Below are 18,832 nucleotides of genomic sequence, written 5' to 3'. Positions count from 1 at the left end.
GTCTATTTATAAATATTATAAGAGCAAAAATAAGAAATAAGAAGAAAAAATGGATAAAAAATCAAAAATCCTTTCTTCTGAAAAATTCGTATGTCACGATCCCATATATCGAAAGGTTAGCAAATTTAATCCTAAATTTCGAAAGGCTTGCGAAATTAAACCATTTTTCCGAAATTTCTCAGTACGAATAAATTGTGAATATCTTCTTTATCACTATTGAAAATTTTAAACGAAATAGGAGTACAATTCATCAAAACAATTCCTAATAGGTATAACTAATTGTAGGAAAATTTAGTTAAGGGTATCGTGCATATACAATTATGAGTAAAATATAATTGAAATATAAATTTTTAACCAAAAAATATAATAAATTCTTAAATAGATGCGACCAAATAAAGTATCGATATTTATCAAATATAACTAAGGATCAAATTCAATTATACCATTACTTAAAAGTAATTATAGTTTAAAACATCAAACAATTAATTACACAACCCTTCAATATTACAATTATGTTAAGAACTTTAAAATAGACTAATATAACTAATTATAGAAGGTTTTAATTAAGGGTATTGTGCATAAGTGAAAAACAATTGAAATATAAATTCTTTTACTAAAGTAATCAACAATAATATACTTTTTCAAAAACAAAATATATATTTCCTTGTCAATAACATAACTAACTAAGTAAAGAACCAAATTTTCCTACCATAATTCATCATCGTATATAGGTAAACTTATTATACAAGAAAATCACGCCCCAAGATTCAAATTTCCATATTAACATACAAAACCCTATATATAAAATGCAACCAATACATGCCACAAAACAAAAACAATTAGTTAAAATGAGTACTCTCTTCGACAAAGCAAAAAGAAGCAAGCGCCGCGCAGAAAAAAAGGCGGCGTCTTCGACATCTCGACCACCACCACCCCTAGAGCCGGAGCCGGAGCCGGAGCCCACGCCTTACGGATGGGAACCGAACAACGGAGAAAGAGGATTTACAGGCTATTCCAACAATGATACTTGCAACTATAGTAGCAACACTATCCGCCGCCAGCACAGCAAACCCCTCCGAGGTTGGATTACGGAAGCTACTCCTCTTACCAACACGGACGAAGATCAATGCTTTATCATGTAGTTAGGGTTTTTCTTCACTTTTTATTACTACGTGGTTTTTGTGTTTCTTAATTTCCTGAATTTCATTTAGTTTTTGGACTTGGAGTATGTTGTCTTTGTTTGTTTTTCGAGATTATTGAAGGATTTTAATTTACTAATTACTACTATTATTTTGTGGTTTTTTAATTTGAGAGTACTATATTTTTTACAATTTTGGGATAATTGTTTCAAATTGTTATGATTTGGGTAATTTAATAGTTTTCACGATTTTTAAAATATAGAAAGAAAGATATAAATAAATAAATTGAATGACGAAAGGAAAAGATCGGATTTTAATTTACTAATTACTACTATTATTTTGTGGTTTTTTAATTTGAGAGTACTATATTTTTTACAATTTTGGGATAATTGTTTCAAATTGTTATGATTTGGGTAATTTAATAGTTTTCACGATTTTTAAAATATAGAAAGAAAGATATAAATAAATAAATTGAATGACGAAAGGAAAAGATCGAGGCTTTATTAGGTATGATATATTCCATGTTTATTATAGAAATTATGGAGTCGTTATGGAATATATAAACCCTCAATGTTTAAAAAATCATTTCCATTTGACAGATTTTAACATCAATACTCACACCCAAAATTCAATTAGACTCACATTTTCGTATTAACGTAATCTGTGATCCCTATACAAAATCCTCTATATAAACACTTGCAAGAACTAATAATCTAAGATACCAAGCCAAAAAGAACGGGTTTTTTTGCAAAAAGAAAAGCAAGAAAGGCTCAAAATCCGAGGCTCCCTGATAGGATTAATTAGGTCGCGAAGTAATGTTAAACGTTACTCCTTCCGTCCCAAATAATTCGACCCAGTATTCCATTTCGGGCTGTCTCGCATAATTTGTTCCATTTCACTTTTATCATTTTTGGTTTGGATCCTATATTCCACTAACTCATTCCTACTCACATTTTATTATAAAACTAATACTTTAAAAGTATGACCCACATCCCACCGACTTTTTTCAACTCACTTTCCATTAGATTTCTTAAAACCCGTGTCGAGTCAAAGTGTCCCAAATTATCTAGGACGGAGGGAGTTAGGCCATTCGCAACGCTGTCTCTTATCCGTCTCTTAACCGTCTCATCTCTTAACTATTCATGGGCCCCACTGTACTTTTCAAAAATTTCATCTCTTAACTAAGAGACAACACCTGCATCCCTCCATCTCTTAACCATCTCTTATCCATCTCTTAACTATTCATTCAATTTCATTTTTTAATTTTTATTTCCAACAAATTCAATTAATAAAAACACACTTAATTAAATAAAATAAAATCACAATTTAAAGGCCTAAAAAATTATAAAATACATAATTATAAAATACATAATTAAAAAATAATATAATTAAATAAAATAAAAATTACTACCTCCGTCCCCCAAAATTTGCTACATTTTGACCCGACACGGGTTTTAAGAAATGTAATGGAAAGTGAGTTGGTGGGATGTGGGTCCTACTTTTAAAATATTAGTTTTATAATAAAATGTGAGTAGGAATGAGTTAGTGGAATATGGGGTCCACTACCAAAAATGGTAAAAGTGAAGTGTATCAAATTTTCAGGGACGGACCAAAATGGTAATATGTATCAAATTTTCAGGGACAGAGGTAGTACAATTTAAAGGCCTAAAAAATTTAAAAATGCATGATTAAAAAATACATAATTAAATATTAAAATTTACAAATTTTTTTTTCGAATTTTCAATTTTTTTAAAAAAAAATAAATTTATGACGTCATAATTCCGACGCCCACTCGCGGGCCGGCAAGTGGGCGTCACGCCATCGCTTAGCGCGCGCCACGTGGCCGCGCGCCTCGTCTCGCCAGCTCGAGGCTGGCCTCTTCCGAACGCGTCGGGCGTCAAGACATCTCGTCTCGTCGAGACGAGACCGAGACCGCAACGAGGCAGCGTTGCGGATGCTCTTAAAAGTTAAATCTCACAAATTATATAGCATTTGATTAATGACAAAGGTTGTTTAAAAATTATATGGTGCAGAACCCTTTGTCTAGGCAAAAAAAAATTCCTAAAACTAAAAGAAAATTAAATGCATAAGAGCTAAAAGAATTTTTTGAACTAAGGCCAATAAATATAGTTCCACAAGAGCATTATTTGGGGATGGAGGCTATATTTGATCTAAGATTTTTTTTTGGATTAGAAATTTTTGATCCCATCCTTTTTAATTTATCGAACTATTCGTAGATTAAATATTCACAAATATATCCTAGATGAAAATACTTTTCACTAAAAGTGGCAAAAATCTAGAAATATTTTTCGTTAAAAGTGGCCAAAATATAAATTTTACCTCTCCAATTTTCACACAATTTGCGTGTAATGTGGGCTTAATGTGCAATAAAGACGTGATTAAGTTAGTGAAGAAATGAGAATCCCATTTTCCTCACACCTTTTGCATTCCACCAATTTTAAAACGCAGTAACAATAATTAACACCACAATTACACTCAAAATAAAAGAATTATACACAAAATTACATTTAATTTTCTTGAAATTAAAACACTTGAGTTCCTCATGCCATCAGTCGGGCAGGCTACCCCCAGCCTATCCCGTCGCCAAATTGTGAAAATTCATCTGGGTTTTTCTCTTGGGCCCGTTTGATCTGAATTTTCCATCTCATTTTCTGGAAAAGTTTGAATTTTTATTCGGAATTTTTTATCTGGGTGATTTGTAAAAAAGTTATGGAGGAGGGTAGGTTTTGTCAGTGGAGTGTAATCCGATCGGTGTTGGCTATTCTTCAATGGTGGGGTTTCAATGTCACTGTTATCATCATCAATAAATGGATCTTTCAGGTTTGATTCTTGATGCTTTGTTAGAGAAATTGAAGGGAATTTGGTCTTGAATTTTTTAGTTTTGGTTTGTATGTGGAGTGGGTTTCTGGATTTGCTTCTTTTTGGGGGGTTTTTTGCTGAACTTTAATCGGTGGGTTTTTACTGTTTCTTTAAGTTTTGTTGATTCTCAGCTGGAATTATGGTTTCTTGCCTTTCTGTTATGCTTTATAAATTGAGGAATGGAGTAATTTATAATTCTTGTTAGAAATTAGTATTTGTTGGAATCATTTTAGTACTGTTCTCAATTTTTTGAACATTGTGATTCTGTACATATTCTGAGTATTTTAGAGCTCTGTTATCAGTTGATGTATCATTGAAGCAATTCTTGATACTGTGTGTGTGCGTGTTATTAAATCACATTTCACAGTAATGATGAAGCTTCTTTCCAACTGTGTGTGTGTTTTCTTGAGATCATTTTTTAGTATTTTACTGCTTTTGGGATGTGATCTAGTTGAGCCATTACCTCATTCAAATTGAAGAAGTTGTTTCCTCTTAATTTCAGTCCTAGTGTATATTGCTGCTACTGTTGGATGGCATTAGGTCAATATCTTTCAAGTCCCCGAGCAATTAAGATGGCTAGGGAAACGTTGATCCATTTGATGCGTTTAGTCCTCATTCAAATTAAAGAACTTGTTTCCTCTTTGATAGTATTAGATTGATATCTTTCATGTCCTTGATTGGGAAGGGCGAGGTGACATTTTGGGTTACCTATATCAAACGAATCTCGGTTAGATTAGATTGATTGTTTGTCATCCCATTGTGTTTGTTAATGAATTTACCTCACATTGCTATGTGGAAATATAGATGATGAATGTCTTTGATTGCAGTTGTCTTTCCTTGTCGTTTATCATAACCATTTCTTATGTTGTTATACTTGGCAGAAACTGGACTTTAAGTTTCCATTGACAGTGTCGTGTGTTCACTTTATATCCTCGGCCATTGGCGCGTACCTGGTAATTAAAGTGTTAAAACTTAAGCCGCTCATTTCAGTGGATCCCGAAGATAGATGGAGGCGGATCTTTCCTATGTCATTCATATTTTGTATCAACATAGTGTTGGGGAATGTTAGCCTGAGATACATACCTGTTTCCTTCATGCAAACCATAAAATCTTTCACCCCCGCAACGACAGGTGAGTAGTAGGAGTGCTGTCATTGGCTTCGATGAGTAAATTATTCTTGTGTTTTTGTGTTGACGATACAATGGTAAAATGCTTTCTGTTTTCTCGTGCTCTTGGAACAGTGTTATTACAGTGGCTTATCTGGAAGAAGTACTTCGACTGGCAGATTTGGGCTTCGTTGATTCCAATTGTTGGAGGGATTCTTCTCACGTCCATCACGGAGCTCAGTTTCAACATGTTTGGGTTTTGTGCTGCTTTGTTTGGCTGTCTTGCTACTTCCACGAAAACCATTCTTGCAGAGTCTCTGTTACATGGCTACAAATTTGATAGGTAATATACGTCGTTCCAGCGTTCTTCCCATCTCATCATTGTCGTTTTTCGTTCTCAATTCTATATGATCAAATTGAGCTAAGTGTTTGTGCTTAATTTGGCCAAATGATGCCGGATTACTTGTATTGATTGTTCGTTATCAAAGTTTTTCGTTTTTTCCTATGTTCGACTTTCGAGTCATCTGTTCTTTTTTGTTCCGTTTGCAGTATAAACACAGTGTATTATATGGCACCATTTGCAACGATGATCTTGGCCGTGCCTGCCTTGTTGCTCGAAGGGTCAGGTGTCGTGGTGTGGCTCTATACATGCCCTTCTCTTTCCTCGTCTCTCGTCATCATATTTGGGTCCGGAGTGTTGGCCTTTTGCCTCAACTTCTCCATCTTCTACGTCATCCACTCCACCACTGCCGTGACCTTCAATGTTGCCGGAAACCTCAAGGTGAGTGTTTCGTGCCTTCTCTCGCCACATTTATCGTACATATATCGAGTATTTTGACGAATCCAGTTCCTCTCTTTCGTACATAGGTTGCTGTTGCCGTGACATGTTCGTGGCTGATCTTCCGCAACCCGATCTCTATGATGAACGCAGTTGGATGCTCCATAACCCTCGTCGGATGCACATTCTACGGGTACGTGAGACACATGCTCTCGTCCCAATCGCCCGGAACCCCCCGTACGCCTCGGACGCCCCGGACCCCACGAAGCAAGATGGAGTTGCTCCCATTAGTAAGTGACAAATTAGATGACAAAGTTTGAACCTTGTTTGTAGCAGAAAACAGTATTACTTGTAGAAAATGGAAGATTTCTTCTTCCTTTGTTTTTGGATAGACTATAATCAAATGGAGAATGGATTAAGATTATTACATAATCTTGTGCAAGAAATTTCTACATGCTTTCAACTCCCTTCCTACCAAATTTTAATGAGTCAATTTTCTTTTTTGTAAAAATCTATCAGTTTATTTTCTTTCTACTTTATTCTTTATTTTATTTTCTATTTAATTATCCACACTATTTTCTATTCACTTATTTATTTTAAATAGAGAATTGGAGTAAGATGCAAGAAATTTCAAAATGCTTTACTCCCTTCATTCCAAATTAAGATGCTGAAAACAAAATCCATCGAACCAAAATCTATCAATTAATTTAGAAGGAATGGAGTATTATTCGAAAACTAAGCAAAATGATAGACAAACATAGGGATCAGCTGTCATTAAAAATTACAGAGTGGTGTTAGTGGAAGAGAGAAGAGAGAGAAGAAATCCTAAGCTAAAAGCCAGAAATTTTTGTGCCATCTTGTGGTGATGAGGTATCCACCAACTGCTTTGCTCTGCTTTCTTACACCTATTGCCAAACACTCCAAATTATTGATGCATTCTTCCACAAACACCTCTGAGCTGCTCTTCAAACACAAGCTGCCAATTTTGAATTAATTCAAAGTTAAAAACATAATCTTGAATATTAAATTAGTACTTATTAATTTATATTAATCTCACCAGTTGAGGAATGGAGAAGGCTGCTTCTTCTGGCCTAGGACTAGAACAGAAACTTCAAGCTTCTTAACCTGGCTTATTACAGTATCCATTTTTGGTCCTTGGATTACCAATGCTTCCACTTCAACCTATGTTCAGTCAAATTCCCACCCAAAAATAGTGAATTATGAAGAATAAGAGGCAGTTTCAAGATTAGTTCGACAAATCACAAAATTTCAAATATTCACAAGTATCCCATATGAATAAATTTGGGAAAAAATGAAACTGAACAGACGGATGAAATCAATGGTCTAGTTTGAAAGCAAGGTAAGAAAGCTGCAAAATTGAGTCAAGAATCATCAAGCACTTTCACTAGTCCAAGAAAAAACTTAGGACAAATTGCCAAAAAAATTTCTGAGTCAAACAAATCATAAAATTCATAATTTTCTCATTTCGAAAAAAAAGTAGTTGTTTCCAATCAAATGACAGTACTAGTTCCTTAATAGACCACCTCAATTAACTTTTAAATTCACTAACCAACCATAATTCAATCAAAATATAACTTTTCCGACAATTTAGGAAAAAAATCCAAGTTTTGAAAGCTAAGAGCCTGTTTGGAAGCAGCAGCAAAAAAAAGCGGAAATTACGGCATGAAAACTGACCTCGGGCTTACACGCCTTACACAGAGAGCCGAGTGAGGTGGCGAGGTAGTGAGAGGAGTAGGCGTCGGAAACGACGTGGAGAAGAGTGAAGATGTCGCCCTTGTCGGCGACGTGGTTGAGGGCCCACATCATCGCGTGTTTGGTGTGCGAGGACTGATCCACCACCACCATCACCCTCTTCTTCATCGCAAACATCCCATTCTCTCCGCCGCCGCCCCACCGCTTCGATGCTGACTCCCACATTTGGTAGCCGCTGCCTACCTGCCGCACAAATGAATCGGAACTCCCCATTTTTTGTGTTTTCCTGATTTTTTTGGTTTCTCTCTCACTCTCTCAAAATTGCACTGCACTCTGCATGTATTTCATTACATATAGGGGCTTGCTTGTCTGTGGGGCCCGCGTCTGGATATCAAATAAATTTTTTTTTATTTTTATTATTATTATTATTTCATTTTTGGTTTGAATAAAGTTTCACGTGTGTTGTCCTCTAAAGCGTTGGAGAATATCAACCCATAAACAAAGGGTGGCCATTATACATGAAAAGATTAAGAGCATCCACGTCGGTGGGGTGGACTACACCGTGTGCCCTAGTCACACTTTGTTTATGGGTGGCTAGGGCGAGGGCTAGTCCACCATCACGTACAACTAACAGGGAAGACGGAAAAAGAAAGCGCCCTAGGACGAGCACACTAGCCAATTTTATTTTAAAATTTTTTTATACCCATTTCATTTTTTTCTATATTTTTTTCTTCAATTCATTTCATTATTTTTTTCTTCTCGGGATAGCTAGAGCATTGACTCTATTGCTAGGCTGTTGCTTGGTTAGGGCATTGGCTAGACCGTTGCTAAACTATGATAATGTGTTAGGAGGAGTTTTAAACTGAACTATTGCTAGCTAGTCCACACCGCCGTGAATGCTCTAAATTCTTATTCATTCATAATTGTGATATTATCTCAGGTCCATAAAACAGAATTCGTTAAATTATGATCCATCATAATTGTGAATTTGTGATATTATCTAAGTTCATAAAACAGAATTCGTTTTAATTTAAATAATTTTGCGTTGATTAATTTAAAATTTATTGGAGAGTCACGGGAATCACTGAAATGAAAATGGTAAGCAAATAAATGATGGATAGTCAGCTTTGCGGCTGAAATTTGAGCATCTTTTTTTCTGCCCATCAATCACTATCACAAATCTTTTCACAATTTCATTTCCTTCTTTCATCAATACAACCTACCAAAACTATTCACCATGCTCACGAGCTTCTTCCTTTTCTAATTAAATTATGAATTTTCTTTATTGCCAAATCAAAAATTGGATAAAGAAACATTTATGTGGAGATTTGTACGTTTGGAATTCCACGGCCACCCATATGCTGGCAGACTTAAATTCAATTCCAAAACAGTTAAATTTTCATTTATCAGATATACTATATCACATCATCTAATCCCAATTCAGTCACGGATTATGAGGTATAAGCAACGTCATTTTAGTCCCATTTTAACCATTTTAGCTCAACTTTATATAATATCTATAAAAATAAGACTAATTTAATCATTTTGGAATATACATCTTTTAAAATTAAATTAATCTAAATATAGAAAGTCTTTAAAAAATAATAATTCTATACATTATACTTTATAAGATGGATTCCACAATTAACTAATACTCCTTCTGTTATTCTTTTCCATTTCCTTTTCCTTTTCCTTTTTGTTTTTTTTTTTCTCATTTCTATTTTATTTTATTAATTACTACCTCCATCCCTGAAAATTTGACACAATTTACCATTTCCGTCCGTCCTGAAAATTTTGACACAGTTTACCATTTTAGTCCGTTCCTGAAAGTTTGACACACTTCACTTTTTACCATTTTTGGTAGTGGACCTCATATTCCACTAACTCATTCCTACTCACATTTTAATACTCCATAAAACTAATACTTTAAAAATAGGACTCACATCCCACCAATTTTTTCGACGCACTTTCCATTATATTTCTTAAAATCCGTGCCGAATCAAAGTGTGTCTATATTTGGGGAATGGAAGTAGTACATATTAAAAAATTTGTACGGAGTATAATTTATAAGTTTTTTTTAGGACGGGGAGTTCTACGTAATTTAATTAATTCAAGTCGATTGCATTAGTATTAAATAAATGTAGTATGAGTCGATTGTTTTCTGAATCATGTGAAGTGTCCTGTTTTTCAGGTGTTTTAATGATTTTGTTTTAATCTCTATGACCTATCCTACACCTGCAAAATTAATATTTAATGTCTCTTTAGGCCTATGCACAGCTTAAATACCAATTCTCAAACAAAACCCATCAACTGTCAACTGGATTACGTAGCTCTAGAGCATCTCCAATGCAGACTAGCCAACCGGCTAGCCGATTCGCTTCGCTAGCCGGTCGGCTAGTCGAACCATTGGAGGCGGTCAGCGGGCGACCGGCGAAAATTTCGGCGTGGGCTAGCCGAACGCGCGTCGCTAGCCGATGCGCTGGCCGCCATTGTGGCGGCCCGATCGGCCAGCGACGATTTTTTTTTTTTTTTTTTTTTAAAACCTATATAAACGCGATTTTAGTTTCATTTTCATTTGCACACTTATTTTAACGAGTTTTCTCTCTCTCTAACTTTCTGTACAAGAGCATCATCGAGCGATGGATCACAACAACGAGTCCAGTCCGGCGACGAGTGGATCTCGGACTCCCACGGTACCTTGGAATCAGCTGATGGGGATGATGGCCGGAGCGCCAGGGGGTGGGAACATGCCGTGGGGTATGCCGGGCGGCGCGGGCGAGGGCGGGAGGTATGCCCCCGATGCAGCAGCGGATGATGGGTATGTATCCCGGGATGCAGGGGTCACCGGGGGGGACACGGTCTATCGTCCCTCTCTGGATTTTTTGACGGCTTCGTCTCACACGTCGACCCCAGTGGAGACGCAGTTCACTGGCGATGACCTTTTGTCATTGCATGACATGGGGATCGATCTCGGCGATCCGGACACTCCTGTTCCAGCGGGGCGGGCCGCGGCGAAGAAGAAGAAGACGAGGGGGAAGGGCAAGGCGGTCGGTGAGTCATCGCAGCCCGTTGGTGACGACACCCCCGGCCGGAGGAAGTGGACGGAGGATGAGTACGCCGAGGTGGCCAGGGGTGGTTGGAGGTGCGTGACGATCTGCTGGTTGCGAACAACCAGCGGGTCGTCAACATGTGGGCGAAGATTAGAGCTGCCTACAGGAGGCACTGCCCGCACGGGAAGGACTTCAGCGGGGAGGAGGTCCGGAAGGGGTGGGAGCGCATCGGGGGGCTTGCGCGGTCGATCGTTTTTCGGTGTTGTACGCCAACGCCCTCCGTCAGCTCACTAGTGGGCGGAATGAGGAGGACGCCCGGAGGATAGCCGAGAGTCAGTTCCCCTTGGCGGGGAAGTACAAGGATTTCCACTTCTAGGAATGCTTTGAGTTGCTGAAGGAGTCCGAGAAGTTCCGTGCGGGGTGCGACGCTGGGTGGCCGAAGAAGCAGAGGCTGAACTATACCGGCGACTACAGCGGCAGCAGCGGCGGATCCCACGACCTCCCCCCGGATGCTGAGGAGTTTCCATCCCCTCCTTCATTCGCTGGTCGCCCTCGCCCGGTTGGACAAAAGCGGGCGCAACGGGCTGCGAGGGGAGGATCCCCCCTATCGCCCCATGAGGTCCAGTCCGCCGCCCTCCCACCCGCCCCACTCGAGTACACTCTCTATTCGCGTAGCAAAACGCGGGAGCAGATGTACAAGGTCTTCCAAGAGTGGAAGAACGCCACTGACCCCACGGAGAAGATGTTTCTTCACTCGATGTGCGGGTTGATTTGGATACCGCGAGGGCACGGATGGGGGGTTCCGACGTGGGGTCAGATACCCCGGGTGGCGGCAGCGGCGGTGGCGACGGCGACGGCGACGATGAGTAGAGAGTGGCGGGGCTCGGTGTGGAAGCCTTTTTTTTATAAAAAAAATCATGTATTTTTTTTCAAATCTTTGTACTTTTTTGAATGAAATGAATTAATTTTCACGTATCTGTGTCGTAAATTTAATCCATAATTTAATCGTAATTTTAATTCCGTAAATATAGTATATTTTAAATTATTTTTATTGTGGCTGGCCTATGACTAACCTATGGCTGGCCTAAATCTGATGTGCCAGGTGGATTTTTAGTGCTGCTAATGTGGTGGGAGAGAGAGGCTGGCCTATGACTGGCCTATTTGCGTTGGAGATGCTCTTATAGTGTAGTACATATAAAGTTATAAACTGTCGGAATAAAATTTAAGAGAGAGAAATAGAGTGATTTATTTTTATTTTGTAATCATTGTCCATAAATATTATTGGCAGGATATCTCAAAATAATATTCACGTGATATGGGAATATGAACTGAGTTTCTGATTTATTCACGGCTGATTAACTTGGATTAAATTAAGCTAAATTAATTAATCTGTAACTAATTGCTCTTTTTTTATTAATTAATTGGATAGTGACTAGTTGAGTTTTTCACTATAAATAATTGAAAATACATTTTAAATTGCATAATTTAACACATGGGAATATGAATAGGGCCCAACCGCAGAGCTATGGCCCAACATGTGCCAGTGATGAATGATTCATTGTGGTAACGTTACACTATCTAATTATATCTCTATGAGTAATTCGTATAAACTTTCTTGTCTAAGTTCATTAAATATCCAATTTATTTGATACATTATAGTATATTTTATTCTATATTATTAACCTTAATATTTTTCAATGTTGCCTTCAATCAAGCATAGAAGAATATTTTCCAATAAACATCACTTAGGCCCTAAATATGGGCCTTTGACAGCCCATATCTGTTACAAGCATTTCTGAACCCATTAAATAACACAAAGAGAGATGCAAATCTACGTAGGCCCAACAAATAATCATAGGAGTTATTCATTTTTTAATTTCTGAAAGATACGTTTGATATTATGTACACGTATTCTGAATTTTGTAGGCCCAACATTTATAGTCATATTGAACCTGTGTATTAAATTTATAATATCACGAGTAAGAGTATTAAAATGGACTTAATTAAGTTTTTTTAATATAGTCATGGCTTGGAGTGAAAATAGAAAATAAAGGAAATGTAAGACAAAATTTATAACATTAAAAGCTGACTATATGATTAAAATCACACAACGGGATTATTACTTAAAAATTTGTATTTAAAAATTTTCTGTAAATTCAAATATAAAATCATGAAATTGTACATAAAAAATGTGGTGCGATACACCTCATATCTTAGTCTTTTACCTACTGTCCAAAGAAATATGTTCCCTACCACTATTACCCCTTTTTACTACTCCATGAAAAAAATGGAAATTCGTACTTATGTAATCAAAAGTATATGATGTGTGCATCTTATTTTCACTTTCACATCTCAGATCACGCCCCAAGACATGAGGTCCTTTTTGGACTTTCCGCCCAAATAATAAATAGGAGTATATTTTTTTTGAATTTTTCATCCAAGTATTATGAAATAAGTATGATATTTTTCTCATGTTTGGATCCTTGAAAATTGAAATGGTATTTTATAATCATGCAAATTGCTAGTAAAGTCATGACTTTCAACGTAGTTTGGATTTTCCTGTAAACTTTAAATGTTACATAAAAAGTCATGAATTTTATCAAATTCTGTAAATTTTTCATCCGACCCGACCCGATAGATTTCTGACACAATTACTTATCTTACGTGGCGTGCTGGTAATGTGACTTGGCAAATGATAAATTTAGGGTTCAATTCGAATTGTGGAATTGATGCTACTTTTGTTCTGAATTTGATATGTGGAATTCGATTTGTATATTTACATTTGTTATACTTGTATGTCTGTGATAGTCCAAAGTCAGATATTGCAAAGATAGAAGAGAAATAATGAGAATAAGTGGAGACTTATCAAGTTACGTCTTCAGCGCGCCACGTAAGATAAGTAATTGTATCGGAAATCTATCGATCGGGTCGTGTCGTATGAGAAATTTACACAGTGTTATAAAGTTCATAACTTTTTATGCAACATTTAAAGTTTACGGAAAAAACCAAACTACGTTGACAGTTTTAAGACTTTACAAGCAATTTACCATTTATAATTAATCTTATTAAGTGCAATATACACGTTACAAATGTGACAGTGCAAACTCGAGGAAGTAATAAATTTGTACTCTATTTAAAATCAGAAATACATACACACCCGAACATATCTTTGCTCGACCCACCCCCCACTCATTATAGTTTTAAAAATTTAAATTTCTAAATCCTAATCTACCCAACACATATTTCTTGCCAGCCTCCAATTTGTTCGGCCAGCATCGCCAGATGGAAGGAAGGTTACAATAGAGGCGATGGGGTGGGGGAAGGCTACGAAGACAACGGTGGATGAGGCAACATGGAAGAGAGAAGGAGAAGATAAAAGGAGGTGTGCAACATGGAAGAGAGAAGGAGAAGACAACGGTGGATGAGGCAACATGTAAGACCTTGCAAATGCGTACCTCTCGCCATACCTCTAGTCACACCTCTCATTTGCTATATCACCATTTTCCTTAATTTCTATATTAACCAACAACTCCTACAAATTTATAACCCATGACTCTCCTCATATTTTTCTCCTTAATTTTAATTTATTAATTTCGTTTTTATCACCAATTAAGTTATAATAAAATCTACTAATATTAGGCCATCCACAAATAGGGCGGAGGATGCGACGCCCTAAGCCCCGCCATGCTCTGCCACATCAGCATTCTATCATCCGCCCCTTCCACCTGCAATAGAACGGACTGCTGCCCTAAGTATTTTATTTAATATTTAAATATTTAAACAATACAAAAATTAGAAAAAACAACTTCATTTCATTGAAAGTTCAAATTACAATATATCAATTAATTAGCAAGAATACATTTTTTTTTAATGTTTGCAAATTCATTAATCCTATTTTTTATATTTGCAAATGTATCAAATAGCAAGAATAAAAATATAAAAACACCAAAGGCATATCCTATTGTCAGTATTTATTTTTTATTTTTTATATTTTATGCTTGCAAATATGAAAATCTCTCATTATTGAATTTAGAGAGAAATTGAGATGGGAAAGTGAGTGGAGTGAAATATGTGAAATGAAGTAAAAAAATGGTGATATATACATAAAAAAATACAAAAATAAAAAAAGGTAAAAAATGTGTGCATCGTTCGGCTTATCCTCCGTATCCCCCACAATGGGGTGGAGGATGAATCCTCCGTGTCATAGTCCGCGGAGGATAGTGTATGCTTAGTCCGGACCCCTACAGTGGCGGACTAAGGGGCAGAGGATGCATCGTCCATCGCATCCTCCGCCCCATTATGAATGCTCTTATAAATAACACAATTACTCAATTAAAAATCATAAAAAGTAGAAAAGGAAATGAATTTGTATTTATTGGCTAAAATTTCAAAGAATTACAAAATCTAATTGCTGAGTCCTCCCACACGCCCTGCAGCGGTGCGGAGCCCTCCCTAAAAAACGTGACTTGTTAAATTACAATTGAAAACGTCAAAAAATGAACAACAAGTCTACCCCACAGGATGTGGAGAAAGAGAGGGCAAAATTGTAAAATTGGCAGATGTGCATAGGATCTTCACTTTTGTACACGATGATCGAGAAGCTGACCACTGTCTGAATTCCCACTCTCTCTCACACACCCCTGAAACCTCTCCCACACTGTTTCAAAATTTCAGCTTTTCTCCCCTCTTTTGATCCCCAATTTCCGCCCTCCCCACCAAAATGCAGCTCCTCGCCGCCCTCCTCCTCCTCCTCCTCCTCACCTCCGCCGCCGCCAAATCGACCATCGAGCCCTGCTCCAACTCCGGCTCGTGCCCCGCCCTTGTCGGCTACACCCTCTACACCGACCTCAAAGTCTCGGAGCTGGCCTCCCTCTTCTCCGCCGACCCCATCTCCCTCCTCCTCGCCAACTCCATCGACATCTCCCTCCCCGACGTCGAGAACCACATCCTCCCCTCCCAGCTCTTCCTCAAAATCCCCGTCTCCTGCGCCTGCGTCGACGGCATCCGCAAGTCCTCCTCCGTCACCTACAACACCCGCCCCGCCGACACCCTCGCCTCCATCTCCGCCGCCGTCTACGCCGGCATCGTCTCCCCCGACCAGATTCGCGACGCCAACCCCACCGCCGACCTCTCCGACCCCTCCGTCATCGCCGTCGGCACCCCCCTCTCCGTCCCCCTCCCCTGCACCTGCTTCAACAACTCCGACAACAACCTCCCCGCCGTCTACATGTCCTATGTCGTCAAAGACGTCGACACGCTCTCAGGCATCGCCGCCAGATACGTCACTACTGTTAGTGACTTGATGAATGTCAATGCGCTTTCCTCCGCCGAGATTAAGGATGGCGACATTCTCGCCATTCCTCTCTCTGGTTAGTTAATTTGGTCAATTTGTGGTCTTTTCGAGCTCAATTTTGAATTTGACGAAAATGGGTGCTCTTACTAAAATGGGGTTAAAGTTGTGAAATTTCTTTTAGCAGATAACCCTGATTGGTAATGTTGTGTTGATGGCCATCTATGGAGTTTGATTAAGCTAATTGATGCTTATTTGAATGCGTAAATTGTGTTGATGGGCATTGTTTAGTTCTCGGTTCACACGGCTGTCATATCGGATACGATTTGGCCCAAAAGATTCCATCTTTATGGTTTTTTCGAGCTCATTTTTGAATTTGCGTGTTTTCTAGCAAGTTGTGAAATTTCTTTAGTAGTTAACCCTGATTGCTAATGATGTGTTGAGGACTATCGATGGGGTTTGAATGCCTAGTTTAGTGATTTGTGGGAGAGGAAAGACTTAATGAGGTAATAAATGAAGGAGGATCTATGTTGGAGGCTTTGTTTTGAAAGAATGTAACATTCCTTGACTTTTCTAGACAGTCTTCTTTGCTATGTTTTGTTGGTTGTTCTCTGTATATGGATACTTGACTTGGGATCAACTTATTCGGTTTATGGTTTAGTTGCTTGTCGTTGTAGTTTTTGTGTGTTTGTTACGAACCTTAGTACTGTGTCGAAGAACAGCTTTCGTGTACTTTATGGGTGATACTATGCAACTTCTGCTTTACACCTGATCTAAATATATAATCTCTCGTTTATTGTCTCCCTCTCATGTAATCTGAGGTGATTGACGGTAGTAACAAAAAGTGATCACTTAAGGCTGTTTTTGTGTTGTTTTTGTTACTTGTTGTGCTTTGCTCCGCTACTCCTTGTGCAGCTGATATACTCTGTCTATCTTGTTTGGTTTCTACATCGCCTACTTTAACTTCGTTATGCGCGTTTTTTTATAGCTTGTGCTTCAAACTTCCCAAGATACTCCTCCGACTACGGCTTGGTTGTGCCAAACGGGAGTTATGCTATAACTGCTGGCCACTGTGTGCTGTGCAGCTGTGGACCAGGCAGTCGCAAGTGAGTGAGCTTTTCTAGCACTAAGAATCAGAGCGATGTATAGCTAATTTCTAACGGCTGATTTCTGCAGCTTATACTGCCAACCGGCTCCGCTGGCAGTGTCTTGTTCAAGCATGCAGTGTAGATACAGCAATCTGATGATCGGAAACATTACCGCACAGCCATCAAGTGGCGGATGCAATCTCACTTCTTGCAGCTACAATGGTTTCGTCAACGGAACCATTGGTTCAACGTATGTTTTTCTGCACTTGATCGTTCCTAGTAACATGACGACTCTGAATCATCTTATTCTTTTTTATGTGCAGGCTGTCGACGTATCTCCAGCCTCGATGCCCAGGTACTATCGTTGATCCTAATCCGACTTATATGTTCATCAAAATTTTAGTCTTTCACGCAACTTTAACTTAAAAATATTAATCGGGAAAATCACGAGATTTGAATTTGTTCACATTTATCCCAGACGGAAATTTATGTGCAATATATTGTTGATGTTATTCAATCAAGCGACGTTTCTTCTTGAATAGACGACATCGTTTTGGCGGTGACGTCCTGATTGATTTTTTGTTCAATTGCCATGTCGGATAATTGTTGCTTCTTTGTTTAGGGCCTCAACAATTTCCGACACTCATTGCTCCGCCTACATCGCTCCCGGATTCGTACTTTGCTCCAGCACCATCACCATCAGAAGCCGGTGGCATTCCATCAACGAACCCCAGGTCCGTAGTACCCTCGACTGGCGTAGCTTTTGGACTCCCGCCAGCAGGTGGACCAGCCGGAAGTGCCTCTGGGGCCTCGGACGCTCGCTCACTGATGGATCGAGTAACGGCCTTTCCCGTTGCCCTCGTGTTAGGTCTCGCTGTCAAGTTCGTACTCTCAACGCCCTTATAAACTCCGATCTCCTCATTCAACTCGTGGGATGGGACCTTATTTTGGTTGGTTTAGGTCTCATGGAATTCAGACAATTGTTGTTGAGAAAATCAGCTTTGGCTGTGCCATTCCTTATTTTCTTTAAAATTCTGCTGTTGACACTTTGTAGAAGAATTGATGTGTAGCTATTGTCCTATTTTCATTTTTTTTTGTATCATGTTTCATTTAATCCAACAACATAATTTTTGTGGATCGAGTTCCTAATTGATAATGTTTATTTGAGTAGATTCCTAATTAATGAAGTTAGGAGTTCTAATTTGTCCTATTTATAAAGTTAATTGTGTAATACTGAAGAAATTGGATTATTCTATTAAAGTTTTGTATAGAGGATGCAAAAATATAGCAGACATTTGGATTATTATACTTCATTCATATCAACTTACACGAGTAGTATTACATTATAGAGAATGTAAAAATATAGGACTCCCTCTCTCAAACTTTACTAATTTTCTATACTTTTTCTTTATAAAGTCAAATAATTTCTTAAAATTTAGGTAAAAATAAAATGACTTTTTAAATAGTGAATGGGAATAAGTACTATTATTTATTCATAAAGAAATGACGTGGTTTATTTGAAAAATAGTATATTTAGACAATCAAATATGTAATGGCAAAATCTATAAACAAATTCAAATGATATAGTTTGAACAATTGAAGAATTAACCCCATAGTATCAGTACTCAATTGAAAAATGACCAAACTGTCAATCACTTGTTAATAAGAAATAATGGCAAAAGGCCAAAAACATATGGGAGGGGTATTACGGGATTACCTCATAGTATCAGTACTCAATTGCAATAATCCAAATCTAAAGTAGCCATCAAACATTTATCATCACCATTT

The 18,832-nt window shown here is 38.0% G+C and overlaps 3 protein-coding genes across 3 annotated transcripts; 2 read left to right on the top strand and 1 right to left on the bottom strand.

Moving 5' to 3' along the window:
* Positions 1–3,675: 3,675 nt before the first annotated feature.
* Positions 3,676–6,335, top strand: LOC125218378 (UDP-galactose transporter 1). The gene is made up of 5 exons (XM_048120032.1): positions 3,676–3,980; positions 4,901–5,150; positions 5,261–5,468; positions 5,675–5,906; positions 5,993–6,335. The coding sequence occupies exons 1-5, from the start codon at positions 3,870–3,872 to the stop codon at positions 6,221–6,223; spliced, it is 1,032 nt and encodes a 343-aa protein (XP_047975989.1). The 5' UTR covers positions 3,676–3,869; the 3' UTR covers positions 6,224–6,335.
* Positions 6,336–6,586: 251 nt separating this feature from the next.
* LOC125223978 lies at positions 6,587–7,921 on the bottom strand. Its single transcript, XM_048127303.1, has 3 exons — positions 7,599–7,921; positions 6,961–7,085; positions 6,587–6,879 (listed from the first exon to the last, which is right to left on the bottom strand). Exons 1-3 carry the CDS (start codon positions 7,887–7,889, stop codon positions 6,729–6,731), a joined length of 567 nt encoding a protein of 188 aa, XP_047983260.1. The 5' UTR covers positions 7,890–7,921; the 3' UTR covers positions 6,587–6,728.
* A 7,347-nt stretch (positions 7,922–15,268) lies between these two features.
* On the top strand, positions 15,269–18,179 carry LOC125218506 (lysM domain-containing GPI-anchored protein 1). Its single transcript, XM_048120185.1, has 5 exons — positions 15,269–16,035; positions 16,945–17,062; positions 17,133–17,294; positions 17,368–17,399; positions 17,667–18,179. The coding sequence occupies exons 1-5, from the start codon at positions 15,387–15,389 to the stop codon at positions 17,948–17,950; spliced, it is 1,245 nt and encodes a 414-aa protein (XP_047976142.1). The 5' UTR covers positions 15,269–15,386; the 3' UTR covers positions 17,951–18,179.
* Positions 18,180–18,832: the final 653 nt, after the last annotated feature.

This window comes from Salvia hispanica, chromosome 4 (assembly GCF_023119035.1).
Source record: "Salvia hispanica cultivar TCC Black 2014 chromosome 4, UniMelb_Shisp_WGS_1.0, whole genome shotgun sequence".
NCBI lineage: Eukaryota > Viridiplantae > Streptophyta > Magnoliopsida > Lamiales > Lamiaceae > Salvia > Salvia hispanica.
This window is presented reverse-complemented; position numbering and strand designations above follow the sequence as displayed.